At 52.4% G+C, this 22,023-nt stretch overlaps 2 protein-coding genes across 2 annotated transcripts; one reads left to right on the top strand and one right to left on the bottom strand.

The window, feature by feature from the left end:
* Positions 1-1,880: 1,880 nt before the first annotated feature.
* Positions 1,881-4,319, bottom strand: MISP3 (MISP family member 3). The gene is made up of 3 exons (XM_084756331.1): positions 2,832-4,319; positions 2,370-2,443; positions 1,881-2,136 (listed from the first exon to the last, which is right to left on the bottom strand). The coding sequence occupies exons 1-3, from the start codon at positions 3,373-3,375 to the stop codon at positions 2,122-2,124; spliced, it is 633 nt and encodes a 210-aa protein (XP_084612457.1). The 5' UTR covers positions 3,376-4,319; the 3' UTR covers positions 1,881-2,121.
* An 8,487-nt stretch (positions 4,320-12,806) lies between these two features.
* On the top strand, positions 12,807-21,976 carry PALM3 (paralemmin 3). Its single transcript, XM_084757505.1, has 7 exons — positions 12,807-12,981; positions 15,846-15,894; positions 17,372-17,452; positions 17,903-18,045; positions 18,161-18,245; positions 19,102-19,147; positions 19,284-21,976. Exons 1-7 carry the CDS (start codon positions 12,941-12,943, stop codon positions 21,284-21,286), a joined length of 2,448 nt encoding a protein of 815 aa, XP_084613631.1. The 5' UTR covers positions 12,807-12,940; the 3' UTR covers positions 21,287-21,976.
* Positions 21,977-22,023: the final 47 nt, after the last annotated feature.

The following is a 22,023-nucleotide window of genomic DNA, read 5'->3' as shown; positions in this document are numbered from 1 at the left end:
ATGTACTGGGGGGGGGGTGGCACACGCCTTTAATCCCAACACTCAGGAGTCAGAGCAGGGGGAATCTCTGTAAATTCAAGGCCAACTTGGTCTATAAATCCAGTGCAGGACAGCCAAAGTTACACAGAGAAACCCTGTCTTGAAAAGCATATACAAAAAAAAAAAAAAAAAAGAAAAAGAAAAAGAAAAAAAGAAAGAAAAGCATATACAGGGCTGGACAGATGGCTCAGAGGTTAAGAGCACTATCTGTTCTTCCAAAGGTCCTGAGTTTGATTCCCAGCAACCACATGGTAGCTCATAGATATCTACCATCTATAATCTGTCCTCTTCTGGCCTGCAGGCACACATGCAGACAGAACACTGTGTACACACACACACACACACACACACACACACACACACACACACACAGGGAGGGGTGGCCAGGAGCGGTGCCTTTAATTCTAGCACTTAGGTAGGAGGCAGAGGCAGGTGGCCCTCTGTGAGTTCAAGGCTAGTCTGATTTACATGGTTCCAGGACAGCCAGTACAAATAGGAGACTCTGCCTCAAAACAAAACAAAACAATGTGGGCCAGGTGTGGTGGCACATACATTTAATCCCAGCCTGGTCTACAAAGGAGTCCAGGACAGCCAAGGCTATACAGAGAAACCCTGTCTATAAATAAATAAATAAATAAATAAATAAATAAATAAATAAATGTGTAGACTGGGTGTGGTGGTGCAAGCCTTTAATCCCACCATGGGAGGCAAAGGCAGGTGAATTACTGTGAGTTCCAGGCCAGCCTGGTCTACAAAGCAAGTCCAGGATGGTGACAGCCAAGACTACACCAAGGCTACACAGAGAAACCATGTCTAAAAAAAAGAAAAGAAAAAGAAACAAAAATCCCAGTGTGTGTGTGTGTGTGTGTGTGTGTGTGTGTGTGTGTGTGTTGGGTCTCTACCTGTGTATTGCAGGATACCAGAGAAGTCTAGAAGGAGTCTGTTCTCCTAAAGCTGGAGTTACAGGTGACTTGTGCTGGGAACTACACCTGGGTCTTCTCTAGTTCCAGAGGACCTGATGCCATGCTCTCACCTCTGCAGAAACCGCACATGTGTGGTACACACACACATAGGCCAGCAAAACACTTATACGCACAGCATAAACCCAAAAAGTAAAATTTTAAAACCTTTCAAGGTCATCCTTGGCCACAGAGAGACTCTGAGATCGATATAGGCTGTATGAAGCCATGTTTTTAAAAGAAACAAGTCCGGAATGGTCACCAGAACACCAGATGGTTGGCCATCCCGAGTGCTGGCATTAAAGGCATGTGCCACTATGCCCAGCTAATTGTCTTTTTAAAATTCATGTGTATGTGTGTGCATTTTGTGTGAATGTATGCCATGTATGTTCGGGTTTTCCTGGAGGTGAGAAGAGGGCAACAGATTCCCTGGGGCTGGAATTACAAGCAATGGTGAACCTCCCACACCACCGCCACCGTGTAAGCTGGAAACCAAACTCAGGTCATTTGTAAGAATAGCAAGCACTCTTTACCCTGAACCATCCCTCCAGCCCACCACAGGTATTTATTTTTCACTGTCGTTTACATCCATAGAGTAGGGATAATGTCACAGAACTTCGGCCTAGCAGCGCCCCTGCACAGGATTCTTTTGGCACCGGAAAAAAAAAAACAAAAACAAAAAAACCAGCTCTGGGCCCGTGAGCAACACTTTCCACTCCCACCACCAGGGGGCAGCAGGACCCCGGCCTCCAGGCCCATGTCAGCAAGTAGTTGAGAGCGCTTTTCGAATTCCAACTTTCCGGTGCCGTCCTCAGGTGGCTTTCTCAGCTCCTGCCCCACCCAGACTAAGGAGGTCCCAGTAGAAAACAGCTTGCACTAACGCCCAGGAAAAAGGAGGGGGCTTTATTTTGTGTTTCACTCACAGGTTTTGAGGGTCCAGGGAAAACTGAACAATTTTATGGAGAAAGGTGGTCAGTATCAAGGATGGGCTGGACTTGAAGTTGCCACTAAAGAGATCTGGGCCCCCCCCTCTCTAGGCCTTCTGCTGATCCGGAGGGTAACCCTACCCTGGTTCTCCAAAGGCTTTGGAACTTCTTGCCGCGGGTCGCAGCCTTCACAGACCTCAGGGCCTGCGCTCCTATTAGGGAAAGGGGGAGAGAAAGAGGGGCACCCCGTTAAGGACAAATTTGGGCTCCAGGCCCCCTCCCCCACCTCCTCTTCCACTCTCCGGGTCGCGTGTGAGATTTTGAGTTCAGGCCAGAGTGGCGCTCCCGAGGAACCAGGATGCACTTTTCCCTCCCAGTGCCCAGGCTCTGCGGGGGGCGGGGGGGGGGAGAGACAGCGACAAGTATTGGGAAGGGAGGTTCCCACCTTCTCTAGGCCGTTCTCCGAAGCCCGTCTGCGCGGGGGCCAGATCACCGCCAACTTTCCATCTCCCCTGCTCTCTGTGGGGGAAGAGACGCTCAGCCGCGGCCGACTCTACTCTTGCCAGCTGGAGGATGGCCGCACCCCTTAAATACATACAGGTGTGCACCCCTCCCTCCCCATGCAGTCCTCCACCCAGTTCTGTGGACCCAGGAACAGGGGTGAGGCAAACTCAGCATAGACAAGAGCCCGAAAACCACAGGGGACCCGAGAATGCCAGAAGCCAGCCAAGGTTCTTAAGGCAAGGTGTGATGGATCTGGGATCCTCACTCTAGGTGTGGGTGTGGAGAACGGAAGGTGAACCCACACAAGAATAGTTAAGGGCCCCGGAAGTGTGCAAGCTAACAGATGAAGGGCCACTGGAGGTGGGAGACAGCGGGAGCTCTGGGACCCGGGGTGACCGCTTACGGGTGAGGCTCGGCGCTGGCTCCCTGACTTCGGTGGCTCCATAGATGCTGCGCCGCTGCAGCTGCAGCTCCCGCTCCCGCTCGCGCACCTGGCGCACCTCCTGCTCCAGCAGCGACGGGGCAACGAGTGGCGGAGACTGTCCCAGCACCCGGCAGCCGTCCTGAAGGGCGGAGTGCAGCCGGCCTCCCGCCTCCGGCCGCCACTGCAAGCCCGCGCCGTCTTCCGTAGCAGCCTCGAAGAAGCGCTTGAGTTCATCCAACGGCTGCGGCCGCCGCCCGGCGCTCGGCTCCGGAACCGCGGGGCTCGCCAGCGCCGCCTGCCTGTGAGCCTCGCGTTCGATGTCCCTTTGCATCTTCGCGCCGGCCCGTGCGCGTTCCAGGGAGCGCGGCAGCGGGGGACCCGGGCCGGGCCGGCTGAGCACCGGCCGCACGCGCAACTCGATGAGCTCCTCAGCCGCGCGGCCCGGACTGAGACCCCGGCTCCGGCGCAGGCTCTCCTCACGCTCGCAGCTGCGGCGGATTTCGCGCTGGATGGGCGTCTCCATCACCAGTTCCGCAGGCGCCGGGTTAAATGCCGTGGGCCTCGGTGGAAAACACACCTGGAGGCCTCTGAGCCGAGAGAAGGGCACACTGTTCCTGTACCTCCGTTATCCGAGTGCCAGGCGACCCAACTGCGGACCGCCCTGGCACTCGGTGCCCTACTCAGCTGGTACCTGCAGGACCTGGCTCTGTGGTTCCGGGGTCTCCACGATCTTCTCTCCAGCGGTTTCCAGGACCTCACTGCCTCCCAGCAGCCCTCTGTGCCTGTGGCCTGGCTCTGCGGCTCTCGGAGTAGCCCTAAACTTCAGGCGACCCCAGGATTCCGCTCTCTGGCTTGGATGTTAGGAGTTAGGCGCACTTTGAAGGTTTCAGCTCTCAAGAGAGGGGACTGAGATGACCAGATAGGTGCCCTGCGCAGTACCTGTGGTTGCAGCCGCCGCCCGAGGTTCTAAGGCGTCGCCAGCACTCTTCTTTGACCCGCCTCTGGCCTCCAGGAACGTCCCCCGGGGGCAGGGCTGGGCACCGCCCCCGGCACCTGCCTGCTGGATTCAAGTGGCCCTAAGCCTGCCCTATGGGCGGAGGCGCCTCCGCTAGATGCTAGATTCCCGCCACATGAGCCTACCGGCTGATTGAAGGGACAGCTGCTTAGGAAAGGGCTTCTCCGAACTCCCTACCTGGGAGGGAGTATGTGTCACATTTTCCCTCTGGGACCACGCTGGCACTTTTGGGGTCACTGCCTGGAGTCCTGACCTCTAGTCCAGCGCCGCGCTGATCTCTGAGCTACCGCCTCCTTAAAAGGTATTTTCCCGGGTCGTCTTTAAACTGACCTCACTAGTCTAGCCCAGCAGATGCCAGCCTCCGGCGAGCGACGACACGGTGGCCACCGGGCCCTCGCTGCACGCAGATCGCTATGGCACTCCGCGCGGGTCCTGCCCGAGGGGGCACGGGGCGGGGCGGGGGGGGGGGTGTGGAGCCGCCGCACTGCGTGCTGCGCTGCCCTGGGCTGCTCGACCCTGGCAGATTCACAGAGGCCACTCAAAGCGCAGGAGCATCCCTCCCCTCCCTTCCAGAAAAGCCGGCAAGGCGTTGGCAGCCCAGTGTCCCGCTAGAATGTGGGCAGAGAGACACTCACTACAACGCTGCGGGGCCTCAGCTAAGCAATTGCGGCCGGAAAAAGGTCAGCTTGGGTCAGGTAGCTGAGGAGGCCCAAGCTAGGGGCAGGAGCCACCGGGCTCGCGGTAGAGAGCAGCGACCTGTTTCTGGGGCCGATCTGATGTTCAAGGCGGAGGGATCAACGCTTCAGAGTGCGGGCCAGCCAACCACTCCCAGGGACATTTTCCACTCGCCCTTGTGGGAAGCCGGCTTTCACTAAAACCTGCTCACCCTGGGAGAATGAACAATACTTTAATAGAACGAACCCTGGAAGAAAGACAAATACTTTAAGAAGGTGGAAAGAGGAGCCATGGTGGTGACGAGTTCCTTTAGTACCAGCACTCAAAGGTGTCTCCAAGAATTGGAAGCCAGCGCAGTTCTACATAGCGAATTCCGGGTCACCTAGGGCTATATTTCGAGGCCGTGTTCCAATAAATAAATAAGTAAATAAACGGAAATAGAGAACTACAAACCCCCAACCATTTGGTCATTGCTTTCCGTCTCTTCTCTTATACCCAGTTTCAAACGCTGCCTTCTGTTGGCCTAGAGAGATGAATCATCCATTAAGAGCACTGATTGCTCTTTCAGAGGACCAGGGTGGCTCACACTTTAACTCCAGCGGGCGCCCGTCTGTCGCCACCACACACCCGCCCCCACCCTTCCTCCCCAGCCCCCCACCCCCGCTCCAGCCCCCTGCCCCAGCCCCCAGCCCAGACACTGACCCATCGTGGTGCACAGATAAGCACGCAAACAAAACACCGATACACATAAAAGAAAAATAAATAAATCTTTAAGTAATAAGTTTAAGACCTGGGATGATGGCTTAGTTTGTAAAGTGCCAGTGGCCCATATATAGGACTGGGGAAAGACAGGAGAGACCCTGGAGCCCATTGACTCCCGGTCTAGCCTAGTGGGTGAGCCCTGTGTTCATCAAAGTCTCAAAAACTAAGCTGGACACCAGGCGGTGGTGGCATATGCCTTTAACCCCAACACTTGGGAGGTAGAAGCAGGCCGAGTTTGAGGCCAGTTTGGTCTACAGAGTGAGTTCTAGGGACAGCCAGGGCTACACAGAGAGAAACCCTGTCTGGAAAAAAAAAAAGCAAAGCAAAGCAAAACAAACAGACAAACAAAAATGTGAAGTCAGGGATAACACACACACACACACACACACACACACACACAGAGTCAGGAAGCATCTCAGTGGAATGCTGGTCTAGGATGCACAAAGCTGTGTTTCCATCCCAGGATTAGTATGGTGCTGCACGCCTGTAATCCCAGCACTTGGGATAGTGTAGATCAGAGAGTCAAAAGCTGACCTTTATCCTTGGCCACATGATAAGCTCGAGGCCAGCCTGGGACACTCACTGTTTTAACACTTTGTGTCTATGAGGCCTGTTGTACTTTCTCACTTCACCTCATGGATGTGGTCCCTCTCACCAGCCCCTTGATGCCTAAGCACATGAGCCTTCCTCATCAAAGGGCACTGGTGGCCCTCACTTGGCTAACATGGCCACCTGCCTCCTCCTCTGTCCCTTTCCATCTGGTTTCATCTGGCTTGGCCACCATTCCTTCCTCCGACTCTGGATCCATCTACTGATGGCTTCTATTGAGGTCGTCAGGTGGGAGAGAAGACAGAAGGGATATTTCTTTCCTCCTGGGATTCTCCCTTAAGCTAACTGGCTGCCTCCAGCTACACAGCAACCTGTCCCTAGTGGGTGGGGTAGCAAGTACAAGTTGCTCACCTAGCACACTATGAAGGGTGAGAGTGTGTAAATTGTCTCTTCATTCAGTTCCTTAGTCAATTCTCTCTTTTGCTTAGTTTCCGTTTAGAGATATTTTTATGATTGTGTGTACACACAGGTTTATCTGAATGAATGCCGACACCCTTGGATTTCCTGGAGCCAAAATTACAGGCAGTTGTGAGCTATTTTGAATGGGTGCTGAGAATTGAACTCTCATTCTTTGCAAGAGCAGTGAGTACTCTTAAACATGGAGCAGCCATCTCTCCAGATGTTGCTTTTGTTTTGAGACAGGGCCTCACTGTGTAGCCCTGCATTGGCCTGGGACTCAACGCAGATACCAGGCTGACCTTGAGTTCACAGAGATCAGCAGAAGTCTCCAGAGTGCTGGGATTGAAGGTAGATGCCACTGTGTCCAGCCACTGTTTTTGTTTTGAAACAGTCTCCCTGTCTCCCAGGATGGCCTTGAACACCTGATGCTCCTGCCTGAGGCTTGACAGTTCTGTGATGCAGGCATCACCACCCATACACAGACAGAGTCAATTATTCACAGTCTCTTGCTTCACAGAAGTCTGACCTTGCAAAATCCCAGCCTCATGTTTTATTTTGACTATCTTGTTTTTCTGAGATGGGCCTCACTATGTGTCTCTGGCTGTCTTGAAATTCATCATGTAGACCAGGCTAGCCTCAAACTCATAAGGATCCACCTGTATCTGTTGGCATAAGGTTATTGTGTAACTCAAATGCTGATTTCTGCTTGGCATGGTGGCACAGGCCTTTAGTCCCAGCAGGAGGCAGGCAGATCTCTGTGAGTTTGAGGCCAGCCTGGTCTACAAAGTGAGTACAGGACAGCCAAGGCTATTACACAGAAAAACCCTGTCTTGTAAAACAAAACAAACACACAAATAACAAATGCTGATTTCTGTATCCCCCGTATCTGCCTATATTCATTGTTCTGAGAACCTCCTGCCTCAGCGTTGTGTAAACTCTGCTTCCCAGTTGCCCCCTCGTATGCCAATAAAGCATCTTACAGCCAATTGCTGAGCAGGGGAGAGAATAGGGCTGGACTTCCTGCCAGCCAGGGGAGGAGGAGTTAGAACAGGAAGTAGGGGATTCCACAGGGGACTCAGCCACAGGCAGAGGTGCAGGAGAGATGAAGAAGATTCAGCTGGAGCAAAGAAAGAGCTAAAAAGCAAGTAACTTGGGGATTTTAGCAAAGATGGAGGCAAGACAGCGTAGAGGGGTAAGGACATAATTAAAGAGCTCAAGATTGTGTTGTAAAGCCTTATAAAACTATAATAGGGCCGGGCGTGGTGGCGCATGCCTTTAATCCCAGCACTCGGGAGGCAGAGGCAGGCGGATCGCTGTGAGTTCGAGGCCAGCCTGGTCTACAAAGTGAGTCCAGGATGGCCAAGGCTACACAGAGAAACCCTGTCTCGAAAAACCAAAAAAAAAAAAAAAAAAAAAAAAACTACAATAGAGTCTCAATTATTTGTGTGATGGCTAGGTAAAGAAATAAAAGAAGAGAAACAAACACAGTTGTGTTTTTTTAAAATAGATTTATTCATTTATTTATTATTTATACAGTATTCTGCCTGAATGACAGAAGAGGGCATCAGATCTCATTATAGATGGCTGGGAGCCACCATGCGGTTGCTGGGAATTGAACTCAGGACCGTTGGAAGAACAGACAGCGCTCTTAACCTCTGAGCCATCTCTCCAGCCCACAAACACAGTTTTATAAGAAATAATATCAACATGTATCTGCCTCTCAAGTGCTGGGATCAGTTGTGTTGCCGTGCAGGCCAAGCTCATGCTTTAAACACCACCTCTTGGCAGCTGGAGAGATGGCTCAGAGGTTAAGAGCACTGGCTGCTCTTCCAAAGATCCTGAGTTCAATTCCCAGCACCCACATGGTGGCTCACAACAATCTATAATGAGATCTGGTGCCCTCTTCTGGTGTGCATGCATGCAAAAACACTATATATGAAAAATAAAAATTAAAAAAAAAACAATACCTCAGTTTCTCCTGAAGCCTGGCCTCCAACCCACAGCCTCCAATTGACAGACACCTCAGACTGACTGTTTGCAAACTGAGCACACCCCACACACAAAGTGGGGTGACTGCCTACTCAGCTCTCCATGGTGAAACAGAGGAGTTGGGCTGGTGAAATCACTCAGGAAGTAAAGGTGCTTGCCCCCATGTGTCACGCCATGAGCTACATCCCAGGACCTTCGTAATAGAAGGAAAGAAAAGAGGCTTCCATTTGTCCTCTGACCTTCTCCTACACTGTAGCGCATATGCACGTATGTGCACACACATGAACACACACACACGATGAATAAATTTCTGTGTGTGTGGTGGGGCACTATTCCTAGGGAGATACGAACAAACATCTATCTACTCACCCCTGTTAGTGGTTGTTTTGGAAATGTGTTGCAGTTTTTCTCTGAACCCAGCCAGCACCCAAATAATTGAGACTGAACTATTATATTTACTAGACAAGCTTTACAGCACAAGAACTGAGCACTATTAGTCTATTTTAACCCTTTAAGCTAATCTGGTTTTCACCCGGCGTAAACCCCTGAGACACTCACTTTTATGGCTTTCTCTGCTTCAGTTGCTCTTTCCTGATGTCTCCTGGACCTCCCTAGTGGCTCAGTGCCCACGTCATCTCTCTCTCTCTCTCTCTTTTCCTCCCTGGATGGCAGGAAGTCCAGCCCTATTCTTTCCCCTGCTCAGTCATTGGCTGTCAAGCCTCTTTTTTTTTTTTTTGAAATAATTTATTTATTTTTATTTTCTGTCCATTGATATTTTGTCTGCGTGAATGTCAATGTGAGGGTGTCAGATCTTGGAGTTACAGACAGTTGTGAGCTGCCGTGTGGGTGCTGGGAATTGAACCCAGAGCCTCTGGAAGAGGAGACAGTGCTCTTAATCACTGAGCCATCTCTCCAGCCCCAAGCCTCTTTATTGACATATCAGGGAACAATTGGGGAGCAAAGTATAGGCAGGAGATTCTCAGAACAAGTAGTGCAGCCAGATATGTGGGCCGTAGAAGCCAGCATTTGGCTCTTTACACAGGGCACAACAACACCTTGCCTACACACCCCAGATAAAGAACAGATGACAGGCCGCGCATGGTGGTGCATGCCTTTAACCCCGGCACTCAGGAGGCAGAGGCAGGTGGATCACTGTCTGGTCTACAAAGTGAGTCTAGGACAGCCAAGTTTACACAGAGAAACCCTGTCCTGAAAAACCAAAAAAAAAAAAAAAAAAAAAAAAGAACCGATGACAGTAAGGATACCACTAAAGTCCAACTTGGTGAAACCAATAAGCGTTACTGGGGTAACTTACAGGAATATGGGTGAAGAGTTACTTATGGGTACAGAAATGACTCAAAGACAACTGCATTACTGAAAAGCATAAGCTGACAATGGTGACAGGTTACAATAGCCGGGAACCTGGTGTGCACTAAACAGCCTACAGATTGGAGTGCCTCTTTCAGGCAGCTCAGTGCCTCTGAGAGTCTCTCAGCAGTTTTTACTACGCATATGCTCTTGAGGAGGGAGGAGCCAAGTTCATGTGCTCAGTTTCAGGGACTTCCTGAACCCATTAAGTTGTTCACATTTTGAGCTTAAGCAGCTTCCCTGCAGAATGGAGTGTTTCATCTCCCAGGAGACCATGCTGTATCCTAACTACCTATAGCATGTCTGAAAACTTAAACCTCCACCACCAAAACCCTTTTGCCTTTGATCCCAGCACTCAGGAGGCAGAGGCAGACAGACTTTTGAGTTTGAGGCCAGCACGGTCTACATAGTGAGTTCCAGGACAGCTGAGCTACACAGTCAGATCCTACCTCAAATTATAAACAAACACTGGGCAGTGGGGGCGGGGCGCACACCTTTAATCTCAGTACTCGGGAGGCAGAGGCAGATGGATCTCTGAGTTCGAGGCCAGCCTGGTCTACAGAGTGACCAGCCAGGGCTACACAGAGAAATCCTATCTCAAAACAAAAACAAAAAACAAATGAACAGACAAACAAAAACAAGGAATGGAGTGAAGGCTCCACGGTTATGAGCACTGTCTGCTCTTCCAGAGGTCCTGAGTTCAATCCCCAGCAACTACATGGTATCTCACAACCATTTATAATGAGGTCTGGTGCCCTCTTCTGGTGTTCAGGTGTACATGCAGACAGAACACTGTATACATAAATAATTTTTCCACTTTTAATATTTATTTGTTAATTATTAATTAATTAAAGGTGTGTGCCACCACACCCATCTTCCAATAAATACATCTTTTTGTTTTGTTTTGTTTTGTCTTTTTGTTTGTTTGAGGTTTTTTTGTTTTGTTTTGTTTTGTTTTTTGAGACAGAGTTTCTCTGTGTAGACTTGGCTGTCCTGGATTCACTTTGGAAACCAGGCTGGCCTTGAACTCACATCGATCCACTAGCCTCTGCCTCCAGAGCGCTGGGATTACAGGCATGGGCCACCACACCCAGCTTTGTGTATCTTTAATCCTAGCACTCAGGACATAGAGTTTGGTGGGTCTCTGTGAGTTCAAGGCCAGCCTCATCTACATACTGAGTTCCAGGTCAGCCAGGGTACACAGTAAGAGCCTATCTCAAAATTAACTGGTTAATTAAAAAAGAAAAAGAAAATAAGTAGACCAGTCCGCACAGTGGAATATGATTTACCCATAAAGAGAAACAAAGCACTGAGCATTACCAGTGTGGACAAGCTGAGCACAGGACAGGTATGGGACACACTCCTGAAACCCCAGGGCTTGAGGTATAGGCAGGAGGGTCAGCGCTTCAAAGCCTTCTATTTCATGGTGACTTTGAGACCACCTTGGGCTACATGAGACCTTTCCAAAAGGGCTGGGGAGAGGCCATAACTAACTAACTAACATGATGCTGAATGAGAGAGGCCTAATGCAAATGGCTACATTGTATCAATCTCCCCCCCCCCTGTGTGTGTGTGTGTGTGTGTGTGTGTGTGTGTGTGTGTGTGTGTGTAACAGAACAGGCACACCCCACAGGCAGGTATAGGAGGGTGTTTGCCAGGTGTGGGAGCTGCATAAGGAGAAGGAGGGGGGTGACTGCTGTAGGAACAGAGGTTCCTTCTGGAGTACTAGAGATGTTCTTGATTTAGATTGACATCGAGCTGTCTGTCATTGTGAGTGTGCTAACTGCTGCAAATGGGAAATGCTGGGGAAAAAAAAAAGACCATATATTTTGGACCATAAGACACACTTTCCTGGGCTGGAGAGATGGCTCAGAGGTTAAGAACACTGTTCATGCAGAGGTCCTGAGTTCAATTCCCAGCAGCCACATGGCGCCTCACAATCATCTCTAATGTGATCTGATGCCCTCTTCTGGCCTGCAAGTGCACGTGCAGGTAAAGTACTGTATACATAATAATAAATAAATCTTAAAAAAAAAAAAAAGACACACTCCTCCCGCCCCATGGCCTGATTGCTGTTTTTTGTTTGTTTGTTTGTTTGTTTGTTTACTATTTTTCTGCTTTTAAAACTGGGTGCATCGTATGGTCTTATAGTCTGAAAAATACGGTATTCAAAGCATCTAGAAAGATACCTCAGTCCAAATTTTCTGCTGTGCGAACATGAAGACCTGGGTGTGGATCCCCAGCACCCATGTGAAAAAGCTGGAGCAGAGGAGGGGCTACAGAGACGGCTCAGTGGTTAAGCGCACTGGCTGTTCCTCTAGAGGACCCAGGTTCAATCCCTAGCACCCACATGGCCGCTCACAATCGTTGGTAACTCTGGCTCCAGGGGATCCATTGCAGCAGACAAAAATACCCATAAACATAAAATAAAAATAAAAACATCTTTTTTTAAAATGCCAGGCAGTGGTGGTGCACGCCTCTAATCCTAGTACTCAGGGAGGCAGAGGCAGGCGCATCTCTGTGAATTCGAGGACAGCCTGGTTTATAAAAGTGAATTCAGGACAGCCAAGGCTACACAGAGAAACCCAGAAAAAAAAAAAAAAAAAAACAAAGAAAGAATTCAAAGGACAGGCATTCTCAATAGTGAATTGGAGGCTATCTCCCTAGCCTTTCTCATTTCTAGCCCCATCTCTAAACATTATATAACACAACGGGGTCTTCTGACCTACAGGCCATTTGAACTTATTCTTCCATTTCACAGAGAGGCAAACTGAGGCCTTGAAACCCGAGGCAAGATGCCCACAGTGACCCACATCCCAGGCTTGGTTGCTATGGTCTCCAGAAGCCAGGGCAGAGAGCTCTCTCCCTCTCCCATGCTCCAGGGCCCTAGAAAGGAGCAGTGACCCTGGGTTTTTACTAAAAAACTTTCACGTGTGTGTGTGTGTGTGAGTGCCTAAGGCAGGCGCGGGTGGGTCCCCGGGCAGCTGCGGGTCAGTGCTTGGCTGTTTTCCCCCATGGAGAACCAGCGTGGCTATGCGCGTGTGAACTGGGAGGCAGCCGAGTGCAGCGTGGAGGCCGGAGGCTGGTAAATAATTCATCCTGAGAAGTTGATAGCGCTCCCCAGCACTGCCCCACCAGCCCCAAGCGGGCCGCGCCTCCCGCCCAAACCAGCCGGACCAGCTCTCCTGCTCCGCCCCGCAGCCCCCTCCCAGCAGCCAAGGCCCAGTCTGGGGCGCTTAGGCTCACACCTCGAGAGGGTTACTGGGCTGAGATGGCTCTGCAGACCCCGGTGTTGTCCCCGGCCACACCCGCGTAAGTGTCTAGGGGGCGGGGGCTGGTGGGTGGAGTGGAAAGGCTGGGGTTGGGGGCGCCGACCTGGCCTGGGAGCCCCAGCTGGCCTCTCCTAAGAAGCCTAGGGGAGTGCAAGGAGTGATTGTGGCCAAACTTTGGGGTTCCTTGAGAGCCACTTCCTCAGAGAGCTGGGCCTACTGCAGGGTTAGGGGGACACAGAATGTCAGTATCCAAGAATGTGTATCCAAGTTTAGTCAGTATCACCAACCCCCTCTCAAGTATGCAGAGAGACAGAATGCTAGAGACTCCAGGAAGAAGGGAGCATCCCAACTTCCAAAGATTAGCAAAGTCATAGGAGGCAATGCCATCCCCCTGCTCCTTGCCAAAGGTGGTTATGGCTGAGGCGAGACCTTGGAGTTGGAGATGAGCGACTTGGATGAAGGTGTGGGGAAGTTGTCTTTAGCTGGGGGCTTTTCAAAGTGAGAGAAGTTTGGTTCAGTCGCCAGCTCTTGCGTAGCATGCGGCTAGTTCCATCCTTAAGCCACCGCGGGATGGCTAGAGGGGCTCCAAGGGATTATAGAACCTTCTAGAAAGACGGTCCCTCCAGTAGGGACCCCCCAGTGCTGCCCTTCACTCTTCTGCGCCCTTCATTGCATTATTCACCAAGTACAAACCTGGTTGCTTAGCAACGGGGAACCCGATCCTCCCACCCCCACCCCCCCAGGAAGAGTTAGGGAGATAACATCTTAGGAGTGGGACAGCTGAGGGGACTTCAGCCCTAGCCCAGGCACAGAGTAATGCACAGGAGTCTAGATTACCCAAGGAGCACCTATCAGGCGACCTTCAGCCCCTGCCCCAGTTGAAATTCCCACCTCCAGGTGGGCCTCTGGCCTCCTGTGGCTATCCAAACGAAGAGCCCCAGAGGCCCTGAACCCTGAACTGTGTGTTGCCAGCACTGACCGGGAAGTCCTCCATGGTCTCATTCCACCTCCAGCTTCCGACAACTCTTGTGCTGTGTGTGTTTGTGTATGTGACTATGTGAGTGTTTGTGTGTGTGTGTGTGTGTGTGTGTGTGTGTGTGTGTGTGTGAATGCATGCATGTATGTGTGAGTGTGTGTTAATGTGAATGTGTGTGTGAGCATGTGAATGTGTGCACACACGTGTGCGTGTGTCTTCTGTGAGTGAATGTGTGTGCATACGCAAGGGTGTGGGAGTATGAGTGTGTGTGTGCATGCCTGCGTGTGTACCCGTGTGCACTCGTGTGTGTGTGTGTGTGTGTGTGTGTGTGTGTGTATAAATATTAGAGTATGTGTGTGTATGTGTGAGTGTATATATATATATGTAAGAGTGTGCGTGTTAGGGTGTAGGCAAGGATGTGGGAGTATGAGTGTGTGTGCATGTGTGAGTGTGGACAGAGGACACAACCTTGTGTGGGTTTTGACTCTCACCTTGGTTGGGACAGGCTCTTGTTCACTGCTGCACACACCAGCCTCTCCTGCTGCTGCAAAGCTGGGCGCACAGAGCCAGCACTAAGCTTATTCCGGGCATCTGGTCACTGAGCCATCTCCCCAGCCCCTTGGACAAATCTTTTTGCTGCTCCTCAGACCCTCAGTGTCCCCTTTGGTCAATGGCAACATTAGCACTGTTTGCCTTGTACGATCACGGGGGAGATGAAATGTTTTCACAGATAGGGCATTTCAAAGCCTGACCGGCACGTGGCTTGTGGCTACTTTGGCCAGGTCTGTTCTTAGCTGGAATGTCAGATGCAAGCGTGGACTGCAGCCAGCAATGGTGAGGGGCGGAGCCTGAGCTGAGGTGGCCCAGCGGAAGCCCTGCAGGCCACTTAGAGCACTATAAATAGCACTGTTATGCGCTCAGAGTGGAGGGTCTGAGCAGACTTGGCTGGAACTGGACTGTGGTACTAGGATTCTCTCCTGCTATGTGAGGATTTAAATTAATAAACACATAAAGATCTCTGTGCCCACCATGTCTGGCATGGAGGACGCCAGGCACGTAAATAGCCCTTTCCGACCATTGGCTGAAGTGGGGTTAATGCAGCCTTAAAACTGTTGCTCAGTGCTGCCGGGTGATGATGTTATTTTGACAATGCCAGTCCCCTAACTGAACATCCAGACCCTCCCATCCCCACCCCACCCCACCCCCCACCCCACTGCCCCAGAGAAGCAGGGATGCTGACACACTTCTGTTAGGACAGGGGTGGAGAAATAGCAGGTTAAACCTTAAACCTCAAATAATCCTCCTTGAAGCTCAAAGTCCACAGCTAGGCAGGATGGCCCAGTGACCCTTGCCCCCAGCAGGAAGGGGGTGGACAAGTGAAAAAGAGACAGCTCTGGAGTTACCATGGTAATGGTTTGATGGTCACATCTCTCCCCCACATTCCCTCTTACCCCGCCCTCTAGTGCTTAAGGAAGACTGAGCAGGAGCTAAGGGTCAGAGAGGGCATGGAGCTTGCAATAGACGTAAGCATGTTTGGAGCCAGGCAGGATGTGAGGCTGTCTGTGGGAGCCTGTAGGAATTGTAACTGTAATTAAGTACAAATTATTACATTACCTGTGGGAAACACTTAAATGGCTCTCTGGCACAATTGGTCCAGTTATCCCTGCCCACTTCACAGATGAGACTGAGGCTGAGAAACTGATGACGAGAGAGCTAGCACGGTCATAGTCTCCTGTCTCCTCTCTGCAGACTCTAGTCACCCTCCAGGCTCTTCCGTGGTGGAGAAAACAGAGGCAAAGCACTGGCCTCTGACTTGGCAGCCCAGTGTTGTTAGTTAGGAACCGGACATTTAGGAGCCCACCTGCTGAGGGATGGGTGGGGTCCCTAGGAAACGCTTCCTCAGCCTATGCACGCCCCCCTCCCACCAGGGTCATGGCGGAGAGCGCCCTCTATCGGCAGCGGCTGGAGGTCATCGCTGTAAGTGTCACTCCCGGAGCCCCGAGGTTCTTCAGGCTTCTTGGCCTGCTCCATCCGGGCAGTCTGGCTCCATCTGGTCCAGAGTACCCCTCAGGCAGCCCCTGCGTCTGGTCCCCGTCGCTGGCTGAACAGAGGGTGTCATTTGGCACACCCAGAAACACCTCCTCCAATGTCACTCAAGCTCCCTACCTCTCGAATCTCTGTATCTTGTACCCCATCCTGGGAGTCCCTCCTGTTTGCCCTTCTGGCCCCCTCTCCCCTCCATCACCCCAATCGACCTGTGTGTCTCTTTACTCCCGTTCCTCTGGCAGCCCTCACGGCACCCCACTCCTCACTCGTCTTTTTCTGGACCCCAGCGCATGCACCTCTATCCTCCAAACCCCCTTCTCACGCCATGTTTCTGTACCCCACATTTCAGAATCCTTTGAACAACCTATTTATATACCTTAGTCCCGAACTCTGCTCGCCCCCATCCCGCTCCCCTGTTCCTCTTTATCACCCCCCCCCCGCCTTTGTTCATTTCCCTCTGCGCCTAATCTTTCTGCACTCTATCTCAGATGTCACTGCTCAGCACCCCAACTTTCCGTAGCCCACTTCTCCACCTCAACCCTAGACCCCCTCTGCTCCCCAAGTCTCTAATCACCTGTTGTACACCCTCCAATTTTCTAACCCTCTCTTGTGTATTCCGCCTTTCTAACTTCACCTCACTAATCCCGTTTTTTTCTGGACCCCACTTCTCAGCACCCCAACTTTAAGCAGCTCTCTTGGGTTCTTTAGACTATCACCTCGGCAGTTCGTGTCTCTGAACACAACCTCTGCACCCTGATTTACTGCACCTCTACTTTTCTACCCCATCTCTGCCCTACCTCTTTATATGCCTGAATCTCTCTGGATGTCTGTCTACCTCTGCACCCCTACCCTCATTTTGGACTCTCGCTAACACCTACACCTTTTCTTCATCTAGAGTTTTTTGTTTGTTTGTTTGTTTGTTTGGGTTTTTTTTTTTGTTCGTTTTTTGTTGTTGTTGTTGTTGTTTGTTTTTTGTTTTTGGTCACAGGGTCTCTGTGGCCCAAAGTAGCCTCCAATTTACTACTCCCTTTGTAGTCCAGGCTGGTCTGGAATTCAGAGATACCATTCTACTCCCCGCCTGCTGAGTCTTGGGGTTACAAGCGTGTGTGTGCCTTTCCTGGCCATCCTTCTTCCTTCCCATCTTAGAAGTCCAAAAGCCTAGTCCCCATCCCTAGTCCCCGCCCCCACGCCCCCATTTGTGGACCACCATTGGGCGTGGACCTGGCCTCCGCAACATCAGGGCGCGGCAGCCTGGTCCCGCCCCGCCCCGCCCCTCTCGCTGCTGAGTCAGCGCTCTGCGGCCCCCGCCCGCGGGAGGACGCCCCGGGAGTCCCGGGAGCCCCGAGGAGGGGGGCGGAGGGCGGCACCGGTCACCCCCCGCAGCTCTGGGTCTTGTATGTGTGAGCAGGAGAAGCGGCGGCTGCAGGAGGAGATCGGCGCCGCCCGTCGCGAGCTGGAGGAGGAGAAACTCCGCGTGGAGCGGCTCAAGGTTGGGGACTCCCGTCCAGCCCGGGCAGTGAAGTGGGGTGTCTGTGTATGAATCCGTCTGAGAGACAATAGGAACCTCTGTCCAGTTTAGGGACGGGGAGATGGAGAGGAGGCTAATGAAAGGTAGCCATGGAGACAGCTGCCCCACTCTGGAAGAGTATGTGGATGGTGGAAGGCTTCATCCAGTTTGGCAATGATGAGAGGAGCCTTAGGGTGGCGAGAGGCGCACTGGGGGGTCTTTCAGGGCTTGGCAGGGCCAGTAGAGTGGGCAGGCTGAAAGGATGATGCTTGTGTGCCTCTGGTTGGAAATGCTATGCCCTGGCATGGTGTTGCGGGGAGGAGATACGGACATGTCTCCCATCCTAATGCATGTGCCCTCTGGGCGGTTGCAAGCAATGGGTGGGGAGGCAGGCTTCCTGTGGCCAGTCCGGTTCTCCCTTCGAATGCCCAGAGGAAATCCCTCCGCGAACGTTGGCTCATGGATGGGGCGGCTGAAGGGCCAGAGCGGCCGGAGGACCCCGCCTCCAAGGACCCACAGTCGCCCGAGGGACAGGCCCAGGCTCGAATTCGCAACCTGGAAGACAGCTTGTTTTCGTAAGTCGGGAATCCCGGCTTTTGAGCCATGCCCCTGCCTTTGGCAGCCCTCAGAAACGGAGCAGGTTTGGTCCAGACCGCCTTCCAGCAGTCCCCTCCCCCCCCTCTTCCTCAGACTCCAGTCACAGCTGCAGCTGTTGCAAAGTGCGTCCACAGGTGCCCAACACAGACCTGCTGGCAGGCCTGCCTGGCGAAGGGAGGTGAGCAGGGGCCGAAATGGGTGGGGAGGACGGGTGTGTGTGTGACCAGCTGGATCAGAACAGGACACAGCAGATGGATGCTCTCAGCCTTGATAAGCAGGCAAACCCACTCACTGTTACTTTGTTGTGTTCTTATGCGCCTTGTTTTGTCTAGACCCTAGTTTTCCCCTCCCTAAAATGAGAATACCAACTCAGAAGTGCCATTGGGCGGGGGGAGGGGTGGGGGATGGGGGGAACAGGGCAGTGAAATTATCATTTGAAACTACTAGCCGGGTCTGACCTTGAACTGATGAGCTTCCCGGCTTCCGCTTTCCCAAGTGGTAGGATTGTACAGGCTTCTGCCGCCATGCCTTGAGCACAAGGGAATCTGTGCGTGTGCAGGTGTGTGCCGCTGCCCGCCTTCTTTTCCTTCATACCTCTCCTTCGCTCCACGCTGGTCGCACAGCCTCTTGACCGTCTAGCTCACCTGGGCCGTGAGGTTTCCTTAGCCTGTACAACCTACCCCACCTCAGCACTCTGGACAGGGCACACCCACGCTGCTCACCCCCCAGAAGCCCCGCCCAGAGACCTCTCCCGACTTATTTGTGGCTATGCTTATTACTTTCCGTCTTCCCATTGGAACTTGGGGTCTGATTGTATGCAGTCTTGTGTTCAGCCTTGGAGATGTAGCTCAGCAGTACTGCGCTGGCCTAGTGTTCCAGCTCAGCCCTTCCTCCCTCCCTGTAACTCGTTTGTTTATAGTGACCTCAGAAGCTGGCCAATGATAGTGACATGATATTGATTAAGCAGGTGGGGCACAAACATACCTGAGAGGTAGAAACAAGGGCCAATTGGTCCTTGCCTCTTCTCCTTGTAGGGTCCTCGTCCTCTCTCTCAGCCCACCATGGAGGCAGGCCCTGCAGGTAAGTATTGGAGTGCTGATGTCTAGGGTACAGTCCCCACTAGATTACTTGACCCAAAAGAATTGGGGGTGAGGGTCCTCTTTGTCCCCCATCGTCCTGACCTCCCTGTCCCTTCCTCCCCCCCTTGACTCCTCAGGCCTCATGGATGCGGACAAGAGAACTTCCCTGCCAGCTGGTCCAGTGGGCATGTCCCCTGAGTCCCCCTCTGATCCCAGGGAGGAGTCCATTGGGGTTCCACCAGCCTTGAGGCCATCCCCTGAGGCCATAGGAGACTCTTCAGAAGCCAACGGCCCTTGCTCTGGCCACAGCCCTGTTCCTGAGCAGCTGAGCCCAGGGGCGTCAAGTGTCACTAAGGCCAAAGGAGATGGTGTGGTGGAGGTGGTTTGGGCTGGCCTTAGAGCCACCGAGAACAGTGCCACAGGCCCCACGGACGTGGAGCTGGAGGCTAAGGTGGAAGAAGTGGTGCTGGAGGCCATTGGGGCTAGGCAGGACACCAGCAGCCCTGAGCTCCCCGCTTGGGTGAAGGAGGGCAGGGGTGTGGTGGAGGTGGTCTGGGAAGGGCTGGGAGGCAGTGATCCGGATATCACAGGGGAGTCAGGCAGGGGTCCAGAGGCCACACACAGCAGGTCTCCAAAGCTCCAGGAGCAATCTGAGGCTGAAACGTCCAGAAAAGAGGAAGATGCTTCCAGAGATAGTCCTGAGGGTGTTGGTCAGGGGGGCCCTGGAGGAGAGGAAGGGTCCTTCATTTGGGTGGAGAGAGTGGCCCTCAGTGAAGACTGGGAGGAGCTCTTGATGGAGGGCTTAGAAGCGCCCCCAGGGGCGGAATGTGCAGGAGGACCTGCGGCTCTGATGGGAGCACAGTCCAGAGAGGGTGGAGCATCCTGGGAGGAGGAGAGGAGAGAAGTGGAAAAATCAGAGGACATAGAAGAGAGGGGAAAGATGGAAAAGCTAAGAGCAGAGAAGGACGGGGCAGCTGTGCTGCCAGATGCAACCCAGGGAAGAGAGGAAAGCCAGGCAGAAAAGGAAGAGAGAAAAGACGGTGGGGACCTCCTTCCCGCAGAGGTAGCAACAGACGAAGAAAAGTGGGAGGTGAAAAGGAAGGAAGAGGAAGAGCCGCTGGAAGTAGAAAAGGGAGGTGAGGAAGAGCCAGCCACCACAGAGAAGGTCTTGGTGGTAGAAAAAAAACCAGAGGGCTCACCAGAGCCAGAGAGAAAAGGAAGTGAGAAGCCATTGGACCAGGAGAGAGATGGTGAAAGCTCATTGGACAGAGAGCCAAAAACAACTGAGATACTATTGGATGGAGAGACAGGAGGTGAGGGCTCATTGGATGAAGAAACTAAAGGAAGTAAACTATTGGACGAGAGGACAGGGGGTGAGGGCTCATTGGATGAAGAAACTAAAGGAAGTAAGAAACTATTGGACGAGGGGACAGGAGGTGAGGGTTCATTGGATGAAGAAACTAAAGGAAGTAAGAAACTATTGGACGAGGGGACAGGAGGTGAGGGCTCATTGGATGAAGAAACTAAAGGAAGTAAACTATTGGACGAGGGGACAGAAGGTGAGGGCTCATTGGATGAAGAAACTAAAGGAAGTAAGAAACTATTGGACGAGGGGACAGGAAGTGAGAGCTCATTGGATGAAGAAACTAAAGGAAGTAAACTATTGGCTAAGGAGGCAGGGGGTACTGAGCCATCATCAGAGGTGGAGAAAACCTCAGGCTCCAAGGAGGAGGCGAGTCCAGAAGAGCCAGGGAAATCCAACAAGGGGGCAGAACTTCCGGTGGAGGATTCCAGCCAGCCAGGAGCTGCTCTTCGGGTCCAGGAGGAGCCCACAACAGAGAAGGAAGGACTGCAAGGCCCGGAAGAGCAAGAAGGACCGACGGAAGAGGCAGCCAGGAAACCTCAGCCCACCGCTGAGAGTGAGGAACCTCCAGGGGATGCCACGCCCCTCCTGGCAGCGACCCCAGCCCCGGAGCAGCCAGCGGAGGGCCAGCCACTGCTCCGTGAGGAGGTGTCCGGCACCAACCTTGGTGACCACCCTGCCCCGACCTATGCACCTGCCAGGCAGCTTGAGCTAGCTGAGGCCAAAGAAGACGGTGGCCCTAAACAAAAGACGTGCCAGTGTTGTGTGGTCATGTGAGCCTACGCCTGCCGCCAGCACCCTACTCTTCCTCTTACAGCTACCTCGCTGCCTGGCATCGAGCAGAAGGTCCCAGGCACAGACAGGGTACCATAGGACTGGTGGTTGCACCCAGGAGCTGCTAGGCCCCTGTGTTTACTTTCACCTGGGCTTTTAGAATCCCTGCCCACTGCCTGTGGCCCTGAATCCCTTCTGCAATGAAGCCTTTATACTTGAAAATTAAATGATAAGGCACTCTGGCTTTAAAAAAAAAAAAGATGTATTATTTGTTTATTATTTTCCTTGTTTTATGTGTGTTTGTTTTTGTTTGTGCGGAACCATGGGCATGCAGTGCTCTTGGCAGCCAGAAGAGGGCGTTGGATCACCTGACTATGGTGGTTCTGAGCTGCCCTTTGGATGCCGGAAACTGTGAACCTGGCTCCTCTGCAAGGGCAGGAAACCAAATCTGGTCTTAAGCAAGCAAACAAGGCCTCGGAACTGCTTCAGACCCTTGACCATGTCTTTTGACATGGAATCACCCTCCTCAGATCCTGCTTGGAATTTGACCTTACTAGAATCGAAAGGTTGTGACTGGGTGAGGTGACACACGTGTAATCCAAGCACTAGGCGTGCAGCAGGAGGGTCACCAGTTTGAGACCAGCCTTGGTCGCACATCAAGACTCTGACACAATAAAGAAAACAACAACAAAAGGATTGGGCTAGCGAGAGCATTGATTCTGTAGTCACAAAAAGATGTC

Source organism: Acomys minous (genome assembly GCF_964271855.1).
Source record: "Acomys minous genome assembly, chromosome: 14".
Lineage (NCBI taxonomy): Eukaryota > Metazoa > Chordata > Mammalia > Rodentia > Muridae > Acomys > Acomys minous.
This window is presented reverse-complemented; position numbering and strand designations above follow the sequence as displayed.

Coding starts and splice junctions, on each gene's coding strand:
- MISP3 (XM_084756331.1), bottom strand. CDS start 3,375: ATGGAGACGCCCATCCAGCGCGAAATCCGCCGCAGCTGCGAGCGTGAG. Junction 2,444..2,831: donor GCCAGCGCCGAGCCTCACCC/GTAAGCGGTCAC, acceptor CTTCCCCCACAG/AGAGCAGGGGAGATGGAAAG.
- PALM3 (XM_084757505.1), top strand. CDS start 12,941: ATGGCTCTGCAGACCCCGGTGTTGTCCCCGGCCACACCCGC. Junction 12,982..15,845: donor TTGTCCCCGGCCACACCCGC/GTAAGTGTCTAG, acceptor CCCTCCCACCAG/GGTCATGGCGGAGAGCGCCC. Junction 18,246..19,101: donor GGCCTGCCTGGCGAAGGGAG/GTGAGCAGGGGC, acceptor TTCTCCTTGTAG/GGTCCTCGTCCTCTCTCTCA.